General features: G+C 35.9%; 1 protein-coding gene and 1 long non-coding RNA gene across 3 annotated transcripts; one reads left to right on the top strand and one right to left on the bottom strand.

The window, feature by feature from the left end:
• Positions 1-139: 139 nt before the first annotated feature.
• LOC149736517 (integrin alpha-6-like) lies at positions 140-17,791 on the bottom strand. 2 transcript variants are annotated; one of them, XM_089876700.1, is made up of 24 exons: positions 17,449-17,791; positions 17,188-17,334; positions 17,058-17,120; positions 16,895-16,999; positions 16,770-16,829; positions 15,780-15,875; positions 14,116-14,278; positions 13,215-13,351; positions 12,356-12,575; positions 11,631-11,782; positions 10,842-11,016; positions 9,422-9,547; positions 8,551-8,711; positions 7,546-7,629; positions 6,534-6,737; positions 5,513-5,674; positions 5,262-5,371; positions 4,898-5,020; positions 4,568-4,667; positions 3,638-3,846; positions 3,162-3,323; positions 2,660-2,785; positions 1,550-1,701; positions 140-644 (listed from the first exon to the last, which is right to left on the bottom strand). In XM_089876700.1, exons 1-24 carry the CDS (start codon positions 17,600-17,602, stop codon positions 551-553), a joined length of 3,285 nt encoding a protein of 1,094 aa, XP_089732826.1. In that variant the 5' UTR covers positions 17,603-17,791; the 3' UTR covers positions 140-550. The 2 variants fall into 2 exon arrangements, with proteins under 2 accessions (XP_089732826.1, XP_089732825.1); XM_089876699.1 differs by lacking the exon at positions 15,780-15,875 and adding an exon at positions 15,402-15,509 and having other exon boundaries at positions 17,449-17,790.
• On the top strand, positions 5,671-6,737 carry LOC149736518 (uncharacterized). The gene is made up of 2 exons (XR_016384912.1): positions 5,671-6,212; positions 6,486-6,737. It is a non-coding gene; the product is annotated as an uncharacterized LOC149736518 (long non-coding RNA).
• Positions 17,792-18,492: the final 701 nt, after the last annotated feature.

Raw genomic sequence — 18,492 nt, 5'->3', positions numbered from 1 at the left:
GCAGTCACAACATGAAGAGGTTATACAATATACACAGTCAAACTTACTAAAACATCTTATCAGTAATTTTACTTCATAGACACTCCTTGACGAAACAAAAGAATGCGCACGACTTGCACCAGCATGTTTAAATCAAAAGTCACAGGTGTTACCAATTTTTATTTCAATTTTATGTTAGTTACGTACAAAAAGATGCTCCAAACAAAATTTCATTTCTAAGTTTTTTTAAAATTGTAAAATACTTTCCAAGCATGCAAAAGAAACGTTTTAAAAACGACCATATATACTTTACTTTAAAGCGGTTAAATAATATATTCAATTTAAGTAAAAAAAACTCAGTTGAAATGATTGAATAAGTGCCGTTCGCGGTCATTAATTGAAAATGTTGACAAAGTTTGATAAATTTAAAACATCGGTGTAATAGTATTCTATCACGAACATCAACATGTTATCTCATGCGGCTGTAATAAAGGACCACATTCACATGTGTTTAAAATACGAGTCAAGCAATGCCCCCAATAACCTATATAATCCCATACACACGGCGATATCACGTTGCCGTTTCTCTGTTCGTTGGTTCCTTTTCTTCTTCAGCCACTGCAGCACCGTTGTCGTCTTGCGCATGATGTTGATTTCTGGGGTACCTTTGTAATATTTTAATTATTTAGATTTTAGACAGAAATAATGTGTTATATATAGTATTGTAGGGTTGGACGAAATATCTTTAGCACATATTATCCAAATATCCTGACCGTGTTTTAAACAATTAACAATGGTCTATGAGAGTCATGAGGGCATGACTTTATAACTATTTGACCGTTCTTTGTTTACTACTAAATGGAGCGAGAAAATAGAATGAAAAGGTGTCCTATCTTTCCCCACTCTATATTAAAAATGATTCAGTATTATAATGGTATCATAGATTTTACATTATTTTACTTTTAAAATTGCTTTTTTTTGGGGGGGGGGAAGATATCAACAATTTTACATTTAAAATGAAATCAAAGTCACTACCTATATATGCTAGTAGTTTCCTTTGTGGTTCTTATAGTTTCAACCAAACTAAAATCTTATTCTTATAAAATCTAATTATAACCAACTAAAATCGTAGTTTTACCCAAACTAAAATCTTATATCTTAAAAGTAAAAAAAAAACGTGGCATGAATTAATACAAGTCACAGTTTTTGTTGTAGATATCCCACAGAGAAAACGATACACATGGGGTAAGATAGGACACCTTTAGCACATTTAGTTCTGTGGGGTAAGATAAGACACCTTTAGCACATACTATCTAAATATCCTGATTGTGTTTTAAACAAATAACAACGCTCTGTGGGACCCGTAACGATATATATTTTTTATTATTTTTTAAAATTCTTTGTTTACCATCAAATTAGACGAGAAAATATAATGTAAAGGTGTTCCATTTTACCCTAACCTACCAAATATAAAAACTAAATAGTGTAAAAAAACGTGCTCCTTAAAAGTTTCTCACCAAAATTTCCAACAAATTCTATGTAAAAGCAACCATAATATTTTTTTACTTACTTCTTCCGCTTGAAAAATCCGCATTTGATTAGAAGGTAAATGATAATAATGTAAATGATGAGAGCAATTAGGATGCCGATAAGGATGTACCACCATGGGAACGAAGACTTGACTGACACTTCAAAATACGCGTGATCCACTGTAGTAAGTGCCTGGCAAAAAAATATTTTAATTATTTTAGAAATTAAACTTTTAGAACAAGTTTTTTTATCGGAAGTTGTAAGTTAGTTTAATATATAATAGGGTGGGGAAATGGGACACCTTTTCATTCTGTTTCTTGTCCCATTTGGTAGTAAACAAAGAACATTTAAAGAAATATAAAACCGTATCCTCACGACTTCCATAGACCTTTGTTAATTGTTAAAACACGATCAGGATATTTGGATATTATGTGTTAAAGGTATCCCATCTTCCACCACGGTACTATATATGGTGGATCCTTCCAGTAACGACGCTGGCTTACTATTTTACACCCTGCCACACTTTTAGAAAATACGCTTATGGTACACTGTAACTTACAGGGCCACGGCGCGCTTTGATTCTCAATATAGTAGGTTGTGGAAAGATGGGACACCTTTACAACATTATATCCAAATATCTTGATCGTGTTTTAAGAATTAACAACGGTCTATGGGAGTCGTGGGGTCGAGGATACGTTTTTTTATAATTCTTTGAGTTTTTAAATGAGACAAAAAATAGAATGAAAAGGTGTCCCATCTCGCCCCTGTTATACTTTTGTTTGGGCACACATTTTTTTAATTGAATCCATTTATGACAGACTACTTCTTATATACTAGTAAATTTAAATTATAAAATATCACACTAATAAGTTCAAATTTCTGTACAACATTCTAACAACAGAGGTATATAGGTATGGCTAGGCTCGGGTAGTCAACTTACAATAGTACTGGGAGGTAAGATGGGATACTTTTAGCACATACTATTCAAATATTCCTATCATGTTTTAACCAATTAACAAGGTCCATAACTCTATAGGAGTTGTGAGGATACGGTTTTATAATTCCTAATTGAGTGTTCTTTGTTTGCTACCAAATGGGACGAAAAATTAGAATAAAAAAGTGTCCAATCTTTTCCACCCTACTATATTACCTCGTGGGTGGGCGAACCAGTGATTCGAACGTTGCTATCAATGTTAGAAACTGTAGCTGAAGCTGCAACGTTCACTAAGTCGATGTCAACAAACTCCTCCAGGAAAGTGTTGTTCCACAACCTGGCCTGTGAAATGTATTTATAGAGTTATTTACATTAATATATAGTTATTTACAACACATATTAATATATTGTATAAACAACGTTTATACAGGTATTGATACAGTTATTTTCCTATGGTACAATTTTAACGAATCAGATTGACAAGTCTGGTATTATTGTTGGCGTGTGTATTTTTTGAAAGGACACTTTACGTTTATTGTTCAGCCATACAGCAAGAAAATAATAAGCAGAAAATCAATCAAACATAAAGTTACATAGGTGGAGACTCGTGAGCATGAGGTGTGTGAAATAGAACACCCATTTTATAACTACTGTCGCTGCACTTCCATGAAAGAGAAATAATGCCATTCGTTTACTTATACACTTCGGTATTTCATACTTGCAAGTTAACCGATGTCGTTGACCCTGGTTGTATAGGATCTAAGGTGCAGCCGATTTTCACGCATCTCGCAGTATCTCCATGACAGTCAAGTGTCACGAAATTCGAACCACTCTGCGTTGATGATAAGCGACGTGGTTCATACAAACTTGAAGCTTTTGCCTGGTAAAATGAATTTCGTGTACATCGTAATACAAACTATTTTTTTGTATATTTTTATATTTTATAAAACATTTTTCACAGTAAGTATTAAAAAAATCTTAACACATGATACGAATTTATTTTAAGATTTTTTCATGCTGTATATAAACAGAAACACCACATTTTGCCTTTTTTTTGTCTTTTAGTTATTCTGGTTACTACTTTTGAAACATTGTACCTATAATGGGATGACTTCCAAATGAGACGTTAAAAAAATTAAGTGTCCTATGTTACCCCAACGTAATATATGTAAAAACTGTTTCCAGTTTACTAACCTCCCGTTTTGTCCTCCTGGCTGCGCTGACGGACGCAGTGACAGGTAATTTGAAATGTAAAGTGTTTTGGTACTGTTGTTCACATTCTCCAACTATTTGTAAACCTCCAGATCGAACATGGGCAGATACAAGGTACATTAACCATTTACCGTTATTGATTTCAATAGGGAAATCCACTATAAGACGAACTCCGTTTGCCAGCTGTAGTCCTATAAGAATAAGATAATGGTTTAGCGGCTCATCTGGTATAAAAACGTCTTTTTCCGACGTTTCATCTGCCATTCAAAAAGACTTCATCGGGGAATGTTTTTGGTGAAACCGCGGAAATATACGAAGTTTTTATATAGTAGGGTGGAGGAGATGGGACACCTTCAGCAGATAATATTTAAATATTCTGATTGTGTTTTAAACAATTAATAACGGTATATGGAAGTCGTGAAGATATAGTTTTATAATTCTTTGACTTTTCCCACCCTACTTATATAGATGAGCTGCTAAACGATTGTTATTTACATTATGCCTGGTAGCAGAAGTAACAAAATATAGCATTATTTTAATAATTTCGATAAAAATTTGTAAAATATTTAAAACAGATTACCGGTTAGGCTTAATGGTATATGAATTTAACTTACTTTACCCTCGCGTGGCCGGAAAACGACAGTCGTTATCACACGAGTTTAACACCTCGTGCCAGCTTTTGAGTTACCATGTATGTTACTTTGTGGGTGAATATTTTTTGGGGATATACGTTTAAACCGAGGACGACTGTCCAACTGCCTGCCGGTATCCAATACAGCAAACACATGGCTGCTAAATTAAAAAAAGCATGACTGCCCCAAAAGGTCTTCCTTTTTATTTTACTTGTACACAGGAAATGTGTTTAAAGACCATGCTTTGTAAAACAGTATATCTATATGCAATGGTATTTACCGTCATTTTTCACCGTGAACGTATATTCAACAAACGGTCCAATCTCGTTCGTATAATGAATTGCCGACTCTCCTTTTATTGGAGCATTGACGTAACGAACCTTTTTAGAAAAAAAACATAAAGTTATTTAACCGTAAACTCCGCAAATTCAATAAATTCTGCAAATCTGGCCCTGATCTGGTTCTCATAGCGTTAAACGATTCTTGTGTAAAGAAATACAGTAACTTTGTTTTTTTTCTGATGTTATACGTTTTCGCAGCACCAGGTCTTTAAAACGTTATTCAGCCACTTCTACCTCCCAGTAAAAGATTCTGGAAATCGTATGTATACCTGCTGAGGCTTGCCGTAGCCGGATAGAGATAGCATCATTTGAATTATAACGTCGGAATAGAGTGGGGTGGGTGGGATTTCCGGGTTTATGCTTGTAGTTGATCCTGTCACCTCAATCACAATCTATAAAACAAGAAATAATTTTTACTTATCTCTCGGAAAAGCGAAGATCAAACTATTTTTTGATAGCGAAAATCCAAGTATTATCTCTTTGAAAACTATAGCGAAGATCGAATTATTGAAAATAACAAAGAGAAGGGAGTTAAAAGCAAAACGACAGTCATTTAAACACTCTATATTGAAAAAAGTGTAATGAAATAAACAATATAGCTTATGAGCTATGTATTCAGTTAACGATTCAAACCTGTTTGGTGTCAGCAGTTAGTTGTTGAACGTCTAACAATATATCAATGGTATCTGCACTGCCTTCAACATACGGATTCCCAAGAGTGCAAACAACAAATGTAGAACCGCCTGCAGAAGAAATGGAAACGTCAGTGAAAATATATTGAGTTTAAAAATGTAAAAATTATGTTTTTTATATCTCTTCTAATACAGTAGCGAAGTAAATTATTACAACGAAGAAAATTTTCAACAAAATGGCAGTCGTTGTACCTATGTCGGATGTAGTGCACACTATCTCGGCTCCAGAGGATCTAGTTACTGTGTAGTTATCGTAGTAAACCCAAGCAGGGAGCTTAGCTGATACAACAGCTTGATGAGCCTCTTCACCGTCGTTGGTTACATTGAGAGAAAGAAGCATTTTGCTGTCTCGACCTGCACAGAAAACATTAAATTACTAGCAATTGTTCGAGGCAATGGAAGCGCAAAGGTGTGAGCGAATAAAACGTGGTTAAGTTTTAAAGATAGTTACAATAATCTAGTTTGAGTTTCACTGGGGTCAAGCCTCGTCGCTGCTACCATTGTGGGCGTATATGCGTCCTTGGGCAAGACACTTAAAGGCAATTGCTCCAACCCAGTAGTCACTAATTGGTTGTCCAAATTATCAGACATACATGAAAAAAAAATCCTAAAAAATAATAACCCACAGAGCAACATACGTGGTAACTCTTAAGCTGGCACGAAGTACATGAACACCCGTGTTATAAAGACTGTCGTTTTCCGGCCACGCGTGGATAAAGTAAGTTACATTCATTTATTCTATATATAGTCACTAATGGCTCTTTAAATGTGTGGTTAAAATACAAAGTGGAGACGATGCTGTGCTGAGTTAAACATTTAACCGTGAACCCTGCAACCATATTAACTGCACTATAAAGAAACGAATTATGTATTGTCTCCTTATAGAAGCAAGGTAAGTGTACTCTTCTTTTTAAAATTTATATATAGTCGGTTGGGGTAAGATGGTTCATGTATTCATTCCCTTTTTATGTCCATTTTGGTGGAAAAAAGGATATAATCACAATTCTATAACCGTGATCTAAAAGGGCTCTGTTAATATTATGTTTTAACCTAACAGTATCTAACTTACCCCACAGTACTATATATCTCAAATGACCCGAAAAAAAATCGGTATTACAGACACGAAACGGTAGAACAGACACCTATATACGAAACTGTATTACAGCCACCGAAAGGAACCATTACTTGCGAATGGGTTGACCAACTAACTTACCGACCACGACTTCAGGGGGGATTGAACCTCGTAGTTTGAGATTGCTCTGACAACCGTCATCGCCACAGTTGTTGGCAAGATTCACCACAGAAGTTCGGGCATGCGGAAAATCGGCGTCCATGATCGGGTCATTGATCATGTTGAACACTGGTTGGTCTGGTCTCTCCCTTTTCACACCGTTTATCTCACTTGCAAGATTAAACTCTGAAAAAGTGATACTGTTGTGAAAAAAAGGGATACTGATATGTCAGGTTAAAAATGTGATGAAGTAATACTGTTATCTCACCTTTAAAGGAATACTGATGCGTTATGTTAAAAACGCGATACTGATATAGTAGGGTGGGGGAAGATGGGATAACTTTAATACATAATATCCAAATAGCCTGATTGTGTTTTAAACAATTAACAACGGGCTGTGGAAGTCGTGAGGATACGGTTTTATAATTCATTGAATGTTCTTTGTTTACTACCATATGAAAAGAGAAAACTAAACGAAAAGGTGTCCCATCTTCCCCTCACCCTGCAGAGGTAAGCCCATATAGCGTATAGGAATATGTTATAGGTTGAGGTAAGATGGTCCTTTTCATTCTCTTTTATCGTCCAATTTGTTAATAAGAAAAAGGATATGTATAGACTTAAATATGAATAGGATATATATGCGAAGTTATATGCCATCCATACATATCAAAAAATAAACTTACAATATTAAGCGATTTCCGTAATATGCAATGTTAATAACCATGGTACCTATTATATATATGAAGGTTACAAATCCAAGCTATTTTTACGAGCATTTAGTTGGAAACTTAACTATACAGCTAAACTACTTTTATGACCCATTTATGACATAAAAGGTTATTATATTTTATTAGGTCGTAAAATGGTTACAGCTACCGCTAGAGACACGATTCTGGCGTAAATCGCAGGTTTCTTGGTGTGCGACACCGTATAGGACCTCGCCAATGTGGAAAAATAAATGGCGATTAATTTGGTCAATTTCCACAGTGCTTACCAAAATCAATCTTGATTGGTCGCAAACGATCTTCAGAACCGATGAAGAAAACTTTGTACTTCCCACCAGGACAATACCATTGACCTAGTTTTGAAATATAAGTGTTATTATTGGATATCACATTTCACTTCTAAAATACGCCTATCTCGCTATCTATTGATGTATTCGATCCTGTAGGGGTGAGGTCCGTGAGGACCTACACGATTTAGGCCAGATTTGGCCCATTACCCCCAAAAGAATGATAGTAGGGTAGGGAAAAGCGGGACACCTTTAGCCCATAATATTCAAACATCCGGATGGTTTTTAAGCAATTAACAACGGTCTATAAGAGTCGTGATGATACTATTTTATACTTCTGTAAATGTTCTTTGTTTCCTACCAAATAAGACGAGAAAATAAAATGAACCGGTGTCCCATTTTCCCCTACTCTACTATATGAGAAAATATAGCATGTGACGAGCATATGCTGTACCGAATGGTCAAGAATAGTCACGTATCAACTAAAAAGCTGAACACCTAAATACATTATCTATCTAACTGTGCCTGACAGGAAAACTTTGAAGGTAATGAAACGGGTGATTCATTTATCCACTTTGTCATAGTTTTTACAAGTTAGGCTACCACGTATGCAACTTACTGCTGGTATAAGAATACTGTAATGTCCAGCAAAACATATGGTAAATAGTATAACATGGCCTACTTAATACATATTTTAAGCAATGCATGGTCTACTGTATTGATTAGTCCATAATTATACATTGCCTGAACTGCATGTATATAGAAGTGTGGGGGAAAGATAGGACACTATTTCATTCCATTTTATCGTCCCATTTGGTAGTAAACAAAGAACTTTCAAAGAATTGTAAAACCGTATCCTCGGCGATTTCCATAGACCGTTGTTAATTGTTTAAAACACGATCAGAACATTTAGATATAATGTGCTTAAGGTGTCCCATACTCCCCATCCTATACTGTATATATATTATGAGTTACGAAAATAGTTACCGGCTCTTGGAACATTGGCTACGTCACTCATAAGGCTTGGTCCTTGGGGAGAAGCGAATGCCACTCTTGCAGCCTTTCGTTCTTTCTGAAGCTCACTGTCCAACGTCATGCTATAATGTATTGGTAGTATCTCCGTGTATTCCTTATGTCGAGCATTGTATCTGGAAAAAAAGCGGTATATAAAGTAGAGTGGGGGAATATGGGACACTTTTGGGTTATAATATCCAAATTTCCTGATCGTGTTTAAAACAATTAACAACGGTCAATGAAAGACGTAAAGATGCGTTTTTGTAATTATAACTTTCTTTGTTTACTTCCAAATGGGACAAAATAATAAAATGATAAGGTGTCCCATCTTCTCCCACCCTAATATATAATAAAAATTGTTTTAATATTTGGTTATTCTCTTTAGAATCAATATCTTCGTTGATTACAGATAGTTTACCAGCTCTAGATAAGTGGTAAAACTTCTGAAATGCTTAATAAAATATTTGAATTTATGTAAAATATCGGCCAAACATTCGATTATACAGACTAAAGTTATATCTATGCCATACAACCAGTCTTTTATTAAAGCCTTAGCATTTAGTTTTATTTTCTAGGTGGTTATTGGTCATTTGTGTATACACGTTCACATAGTGGGGTAAAATTAATTTTTGGGGTAAAATGAAGTGGGGTAAAACGAATTTTTGCACTTAATATCTTCTAATTGTGGTTTTAACAATTAACAACGCTGTTTTAGGGTCGCGAGGATACGATTGTATAATTCTGTCAATGTTCTAAATTTGCCACTAAATTGGATAAGAAAAGATAATAAAAACATGTCCCATCTTACCCCACCTTACTACAAGTTTAAAGCAAAATTACGTACCTGAAACAAAACTGAAGCTCGAAGCAAGAATATGTCTTTGAACCAAGTGTGCAGTTCGGATTTCTTAAATCCAAACTAGTGGGACTTGCAGAAAGGCTTGACTCGATTGTGATAACTGGTCTTGACCTTTTAGAAAAAAAAGTGTTTTACATTAGAGGATATACGGATATAGGCAGGTAGTTTAGCGAGTTGTAGGCCTATATAATTTTAATGCTGCAATAGTGAGTCTAGTACACTAATCTTTAGGCAACCACATTTTTTGCAGTTTTCTTGAAATAAAAAATCTTTATATCTTAATTCGGTTAATTACGGTAAAACATGGGAGAGACAGGTGTATAGTAAGACGGGACACTTTTAGCACATAATATCCAAATATCCTGATCGTGTTTTATTAAACAATTAACATACTACGGTCTATATGGGAGTCGTGACAATATGGTCTTGTATTTCTTTGAATGTTTTTTGTTTACCACCAAATGAAATGAGAAAATATAATGAAAATGCGCCCCATCTCCCCTGCCCTACTATACTACATATATTAAACGTACACTGCCATCGTTTGGAAAAGTTAGCACAAGGCGTTTGCGGCCACAAAGTAAAAAGGTGTGTTAATCGACACCTGTGTAAACTTTTGCGGCTACTCCTAGATCGTAGATATGCTTGTATTATACCAAATACATTAAACCAGCGTTTTTAAAACTGGGGTAAATTTACTCCTTAGGGTAAATTCCTCGTTTTTAGAGGGTAAATGAGCTACCAATCAAAATCCACATCAGTTGACGGGAAAGAAAAATTGTGCTAAATGTAGTACTCTAACAGACATTGTACAACTCGTTGCCGAAAAGCAAGCACATCCGTCGTATTAAATACAACTAATGTAACAATTTTTTTAATAAATAAGCGCCATGTTACATATTAGGAATAAAACTGATAAGCAGCACCATTGTTAAAAGGGTATGGTCACTAATGCATGTTTGCCTTTAAACGAAAAAAAAAAACGTTTTCAATTTCGTTTCGAATCGCGAAATTTCGTTTCGAAATGACTAAAATTATAAAAATCATAGGATAAAGCATACAAGAACCAATGCATTAAACGAATGGTGCTTAATCATTTTTAATGCCTATGTTTTATATTTTACCATTATATGGGCAAACAGCCAGTTTTTTTTAAATCAGGGCTTCTGTAACTACAGTTTATTGTGACATAAAACAATTAAACTGAATGTATTCTGGTCTCGGTCTAAAAACAGCATAAACTTAAATCCGGCGATACGAAAAATTAAAAAAAATAGTTCTGTTCACTAAACCGAATAATTTTTGTCACATTACATAAAACCTCTATCGAAAAAATAAAGTTTATTCGCAATCACCTAAAACCTACAGGACCTCGTTCGTCAAATAATTTGTTTTTTAAACTTACCGTAGCAGCACAACATAGTCGGATAAAGTCCCGACCAAAAGATCAGGATATTTATTATTGTCAATATCCACTGCACCGGACAATGAGACGCCGAAGCCTTTGACGTCCGGTTTGATATCGGTAAAGTTAGCTCCGTTAAATACCTGCGACTGCTTTACGTTGCCGTCGGCGGAACCTGCGGTGGAAACGGTTTGTTGACATAAAGGTGTTGTGCACTGTTATAAGTATATACGATAAAAAGAGAATAGGAAATTTTGGTTAAGTTATTTTTCGGTTTCAAAAGCTTTGGCTTTAGCGGTCGTGTTTAAGTATAATAGGTTTGGGGAATTTGGGACACCTTTTTATTTTATTTTCTCGTCCCATTTAGTAGTTTAAAGAAATATAAAACCGTATCCTCCTGATTCCCAGTACAGACCGTTATTAATTGTTTAAACCACGATCAGGATATTTGGAAATTATGTGCTAAAGGTGTGCCATCTTACCCCACATTACTATATATTGTTTAATTTTTGCCATTTTTATATTTTTAAATAGTATCGTATAACCTTTTTGTATTTTGTTAGATATAGTAGGGTGTGGGGATACGGGGCACCTTTAGCACATATTATCCAAACATCCTGATCGTGTTTTAAACAATTAACAGCGGTATATGGCAGTCGTGAGGATACGGTTTTATAATTTTTTTGAATGTTCCTTGTTTACTATCTAATAGGACAAGAAAATAGAATAAAAATGTGTCCCATCTCCCCCGCCCTACTATATAAATTTCGTAGTTAGCGACAGACGTACCTCGGAAAATGTAGACTTTTCCGTTTGGTTTTTCCTGTGGAGCGCCGACCGCGAAATCTATGTAGCCATCTTGGTCAATATCTCCAACTGAAGCGATGGAATAACCAAAGAAAGAGTCCAGTGATCCCAACAATTTCTTCGGTGTGATTTGACTGCAGAAAAATAAACGAGTAAATTATAAAAGAAGACTGATATTCGACAGGCTGTACTTTTATAATGGCATTAAGAGTTAGTATACGGTATCAACACGAACATTTTTTCGGTTCGAGAAATCGGTTTTAAATTTAGGTCCCAATACTACTTTATAGTAGTATAGTACACTAAATCAGTAATACAAACTTTAAAATAAATATCCCGTTTTTATATAACCTTATCCTATAATTGCGACTCTAAAATAACATTGTAAACTGTAAAGTATTAAAAACATAATAATAAAACATTGGACGTTTATGTTCTAACGATATCTATCTTATCCAACAGTGCTATAGTAGGTTGGGGAAAGATGGAACACATTTTCATTCTATTTTCTTGTCCCATTTCGTCGGAACATTCAATGAATTATGAAAACGTAACCTCCCGACCTCTTGAACCGTTCATAATTGTTTAAAAACCGGTCAGGATGTTTGAATATTATGTGCTTAAAGGTATTTCGTCTTCCCCCACCCTACTATATATAGACTAATATTTCAGTATTGTATTCAATTAACCTAACCAAGCGATCAAACCTGAAAGCTACACCACGTTGGTTTATATAAACGTAGACTGCGCCTCCGTGTTTTCCCTCGTTCGAATACTCGTAATACTGGGGTGCTCCAACTAATAAATCGTCCAGACCGTCTCCATTCACATCAATGGTTGCCACTGAAAAACCAAATCCGGATCCAATAAATTCGCCAAGTATTGTATCCGTTAGTATAGGTGCAAGACTTTTCGAAAGACCATCGCCTGAAAAAGAAATTCAGTGTAAGTGAGTATTATGGGCTACATGTTTCTCCTGTATTTTTTTTGTTTATCCCGCTACAGCCCTCGAACATGTAATTTACCTAAGCGAGAAATGGGACATATAGTAGGGTGGGGGAAGATGGGACACCTTTAGCACATAATATCCAAATATCTTGGTTTTGAAAAATTAACATCGGTTTATGGAAGTCGTGAAAATACGGTTTTATAATTGCATTTTCTTTGTTTACTACCAAATTGGACGAGAAAATATAATTAAAAGGCTTCCCATCTCCCCCCACCCCTCTATATTTATCTATAATTTTATAGCCTTGCTGCTTTACTAGTTGGTTTTGGACTATTTTAGTACAAACATATAATAAATACTTTTATAAAAACAAATACACAAAAATTGCATAGTTTAAAAAAACGAAATTAATTGAAGGCATGCAAAATATATCTATTACAACATGGGAAATCACATTTATCTTCTGGGGTGAATTTAAGCTATAGGTTATAAAAAGAACTTTAAAAGTAAAACTGTGTTAACTTAAATGATTCCTTTATTTTATAAATCTGAACCGCCCTTTGGTTTTACTTTTCCATACGGTCATACCAAAATACAACTGCCATACAAATACTTACTTATTTTTCGATACATTACGATGGCACCAGTATAGTTGCCCCTTGGTGCCCCAGCCACGTACGTTGTTTCTCCAGGTTTAATTGCGTTACTTGATGCAACTGAAAATCCCAAATAGCTGTCTCTTCGCAACGGAATACTAAAAACACAACAAATTTTTGAAACAGCATTAATAGGGAAACTAGAACTATTTTGTTGCTATACAGTATTTTCCAAAGAACGTGACTACCTTATTCGCGAAGTTCGATGAAATAGTTCCAGGAGAATCCACGCAAGAAGCAAAAATATAGAAACAAATGTCCTAATTTGTCCTAATTAAGCACGTAAGTGGTCATATAGGTCCTTTATGGTCTAACTACTCTAACAGTTGTTCTTGTTGTTGTTGTTTTTTGCGAGACTATTTCCCGCACTTTATCTCAATTCTTAATCCTAGCATTTTTCTTTAATCCCTTGTTCTATCATTATAGGTCGATCTTACAGAAATAAACTAAGTTTTATTGTAGCGTTGGTGTCAGTTTTTAGCTGTAAAGGTTTGTTACTTTTGTACGTGACACTGATAGTACGCTATATTTCTGAGTATATACAGTAGGAGGGGGGGAGATGGGACACTTTTTAATTCTATTTTCTCGTCCCATTTAGTAGTAAAGAAAGAACATTCAAAGAAATATAAAACTATGTCCTCATGACTCTCATAGACCGTTGTTAATTGTTTAAAACACGATCAGGATATCTGGATATTATGTGCTAAAGGTGTCCCATCTTCCCCCACCCTACTATATGACATTATCGGAGTATGACACCATGAGACTTTTTAAAACGACGAAGAATAATTTTTAATTGTTTTTACCGATGATACAACGAATACGATTTTTCTGTTTTAAAATCAAAACTTGTTTTGCTTACTTGTCGCATTTTACTTTTCCGCGGTCCAATTCGTTTTTGTAACAGCCCAGCGTCTCGTACATCGCCGTAGAAGATGTAAAAATATCCAAAGCTTCTGTTGCTTCTAGATCTGCCATCTGGATATCAAACATACCGCCTGTCCATGACCACATACCAGGTCCACCTATATTTTTACATCAGTTTGTAATGATATCTATATACGCTAGTGGAAATGTAATGCCGCTTAAAAGGAAAATGTCTCAGAAGTTTTTTTCGTGCGGATAAAGACGCAATAACCTTAAAAACACTAAAATATAACAAAAAAATGAATATAGTAGGGTGTTGGGGGAAGACGAGCAACATTTAATGGCAAATATTTAAACATCCTGATCGGATTTTAAACAATTAACAATTTTTCTTTGAATATTTCTTTGAATGTTCTTTGTTTACTACCAAATTAGGCGAATATAGAATGAAAAGGTGTCCCATCTTCCTTCACCTACTATATGTCTTATAAAAAAAACAAGAAATGACCTAACTATATAAAAAAATAACTATACACTAACGCATGCTGTTAATGCGGTCTGACAACAAACTACATGTTAGTATATACGGCATAAAAATACACCCATATGGAAAACGAAAGCTCATGCACCAAACCGGGTTATAGAAAGTTAAACGCCGAATGCAAGCATAGTCAGAATTTAGAAGTGTTGTCTAAAACTAGGAAAGAGTCTATTGCTGGTGCAAGATGTCTACCGTTAGCACATGATATCCTAATTTTCTAATCGTGTTTTAACATTTAACAACGCACTAATAGACTCGTGAGGGTACACTTGTATATTTCTATAAATATCCTTGTTTACTACCAACGGGAAAGAGAGTGAAATGTAGAACCATCTTACTCCAACCTACTCTATATATGATAAATATAATTTCGCGAATGCTGCCAAGTTAAATTCGCGGAATCTGTGGTAACGTAATTGGGAGTTGCATTTTTCTAAATAAAATGTGTCACGTACGCTTCGTGTGTAATCGATTTAATGTACGCGCGGGTGTAACACGTATAACGCAAAGCTAAAACCACTGTCAAATATGTAATGAGTCACCATACACGTATAACCATAAATTCATGTACAGGAGCAATGCTCTATAAAGTCTATATGACAAAGGCGGGCATGCCAGTTTTACAGCTAAAGTGTTTGATTCGTGCAGTTACAATCTAGAGAGCATACACCATCAAAAACACACTTGGCAAGTTGTTATTGGAAGCGCAAACGAGGTTATTTGGACGCGAATAAAGTTACCCAACAAATATTCGTTGTCTATAAGTGACAAAGAAACGCCACTCTGTGAATATCCCAAGTTGTTTTTGGAAAGCGTATTCGCTCGTTGTAATTGGTCGCACGGAGACGCTTGTTTAGAAAAAGAACAAAAAATATAATTAGCCTATGATAACATAATGTAGTTTATGTTGTTGGACATTTAAATTCAGCTAAGAGGTAAACAGCGTCTACAGATTAATGTATATTTAACACTGATGTACTCTTAGCTGAAATTAATGTCTCAGATTCGCATCCGAACGAAGTGTTCAGTGTCAATGTGAAATAACGCCTAATACTTTAACTGTTAGGCAAGTCATTTCGACACGAATACTTCGTCGGGATGCGGCATGAGTGATTTACCGATCAGATATTCGTTATCGCCGGCAAAGGCGGCACTTGTGCCAGCCTGGGCATAATCTGCACCGTCGTGGTCGGGAGCACGTTTACATAGTGAGTCTGCAAAGTTAGGGTGTAATAATGTAAGTGTACTGCCTCGGCTAACTATTGCTGAATCTAACGAATTTAGTAGATCACTTAAACTTCCAATAACATCTGTCTCTCCGAAAAAACGAATTCGTTTTTATTTGTTATTATTTGGCCATGTTAACTTCTTTAACTGTCTTGACTGATCAAATGGATTAAAACGACTGTTTCTGAACTCGTTCTTCTGTGACCATTGATTGCTTTGTACAAGTACTGATTACTATTGTTTATTTTCACAATCGCCCCAATGCTGCTTGCCTGTACACCTCAATTGCCTGAAGTGTCCTTGGCATGTAAAGGCAATTCCAGTAAATTGTCAGCTGCACAAGCCTTCACTGTGCGATAAGATGGCAATCTAACTGTGTTATGATGTTTTTTACTTTTAATGTATAGTGCCATACGTCAATTACTTATTTACCAATATATAGTAGGGTGGGGAAAGATGGGACACCTTTTAGTTCTATTACCTCGCCCCCCATATGGTAGTAAACACAGAACATTCAAAGGATTATAAAACTATAACCTCACAACTCCCATAAACCATTGTTAATTGTTTAAAACAAGATCAGGATATTTGGATATTATGCGCTAAAGGTGTCCCATCTTATCCCACCCTACTATAGGTATGGCTTGTGGACACATAGCTTATGCATATAGTACTGTGGGGTAATATGGGATACCATTTGCACCGAAATGCCACAATTCCTGGCGATGTTTTATATTATTTAATTCTGTAAACATTCCTTGTTTACTATTAAATGTCCCGATAAACGAGACGTGGAAATGTCCCATCTTACCCCACCCTACTATATACGTTTATAGTCTTTGATTTCGCATTTAACTTTCTATAAAAGCAGTCCAGTATACCTATAAATCTGTTGTCTACATCACTCGGTGTGATTTCGGTCAATCCGTTCGCATCAGTACCTGCAAATAAAACATTTTTGAGATACAGCATGTGTGGTCGAGATCCTCGTTTTTTGTGCACTTACCGTTCAAAAGAAAACACTTCCCGCAGAGCCTTTCGACTTCGTTTACTCTCGAATACAATCTCATTGAGTGTCTATGGGCGCACGTTATCAGGTACTTCCCCGCACCTGAGAAGTAAATACAGCAAGTTGATTTTAGTTCCAAGCGCCCATTGTTACGATTTACCTTGGCTTTTAAGACTGACGCCCAGCCACTGCCCAGTTTTGTTGTTAGTTCTACTGGATTCGCCTGCAGAAGTAATTGTCTTATTAACCAAAGTTACCAAAATTCGCGGCGCTCTAAGAAAATCACTCACCCAAATCCATGGCTATTCGGGTACAATCTTCAGAGTTAGTACTAACTGGGCAGTGGTATATCCCACCAGGTTTCACAGCATTTGTTTGACTTGGCAAAGCTTCGGCTGTAGGGCTACCAACCACGAGCAAGCTTTTCTCCAGCGAACCTGTGTACATACACTGTGTAAACCCAATGTTAAAACGCAATATAAATCGTCTCATATTTCCTAAAGCAAATCGGCCATTTAATTTTTTGAGGGTAATTGTAGGTGTAGACTTACTCCCTGGGTCAATGGAAAGTTTATGTAAAGCAACGCTGAATCCAAATGTACTGTTGGTCCCACCACTTTTGTACAAAGGTAAACGTCCTTCAAGATTATATCCCATAGTACAACTGAACAGCATAGCAATGCTGAAGAGAAAAGTTAACTCCATGACGGATAGTTTGTACTTGTTTGAAATTGTGAAGCGTTTCTTGGTTATTGATTCCTTCAAGTTCTACGTTTCATTTCCGCCTCAGTTCTACAGTAAACTTTCTCAAACCAACGCTTACAGTGTTATATATCCAATAGTGTGACAGTCGCAGCGGCAGCCCTGCTTAAGATTACAGTTTACAACTGAGAATTACATATAAATTTGTCGGGATTATCTTTCGGCTAAATACGCCGATATCTAGCCCCAGGGTTAAGAGTAGTTCTTAGCGTGTCGTTCAAAAGGTACGCGCCTCAAGTATAAATCCTCTCTTTCATATGCTGTAATGTAATTGAGGTATATTACCTTTACAAATACGCTAACGTTGCCGTACATGGATTCAATACAAACAAACTGTACCACTACCTACTGCGGCACAAACTAATACCTAGTAAGAAGAAAGCTTCCTAAGCAGTCGACATTTATAAATATCCGTTAGCTCATAATACAACTGACATAGTAGCCGCAATCCCTATAACACATTTATTAAAAGTTGTTGACAAGAACAGCTGTCCCTGTCTCGAGTTTGATGACCTAACCGGTTTAGTATAGCTCTCTCTCCCACCCAATGTTTAACAATGGAAGATATATTTATGCTACATGACAAACACAAAAAAAAACGATGGTTTAACGCGGTAACTGTACAATCTGCTTTGACTTGTTATATACCTTTCTACGCTGTCAAGCGGTGTATACTTGTACTACTATGTAAGAATGTCGCCGTTCAGGCTGCGGCTGCTGGCTTACTGTAGCTTGAAGACAGTTATCCAACGAGATACGCAATCATCAACGCCTAGCGCTAAGTTGGGCCACCGTCGGAAACTTGCGTTCCGTGAAAAAATGCGAACGACAGG

The sequence above is a fragment of the Ciona robusta genome, chromosome 4 (genome assembly GCF_009617815.1).
Source record: "Ciona robusta chromosome 4, ASM961781v2".
Classification (NCBI taxonomy): Eukaryota; Metazoa; Chordata; class Ascidiacea; order Phlebobranchia; family Cionidae; genus Ciona; species Ciona robusta.
Note: the sequence above shows the minus strand (reverse complement) of the source record. Positions and strands in the feature narration are given on the sequence as shown.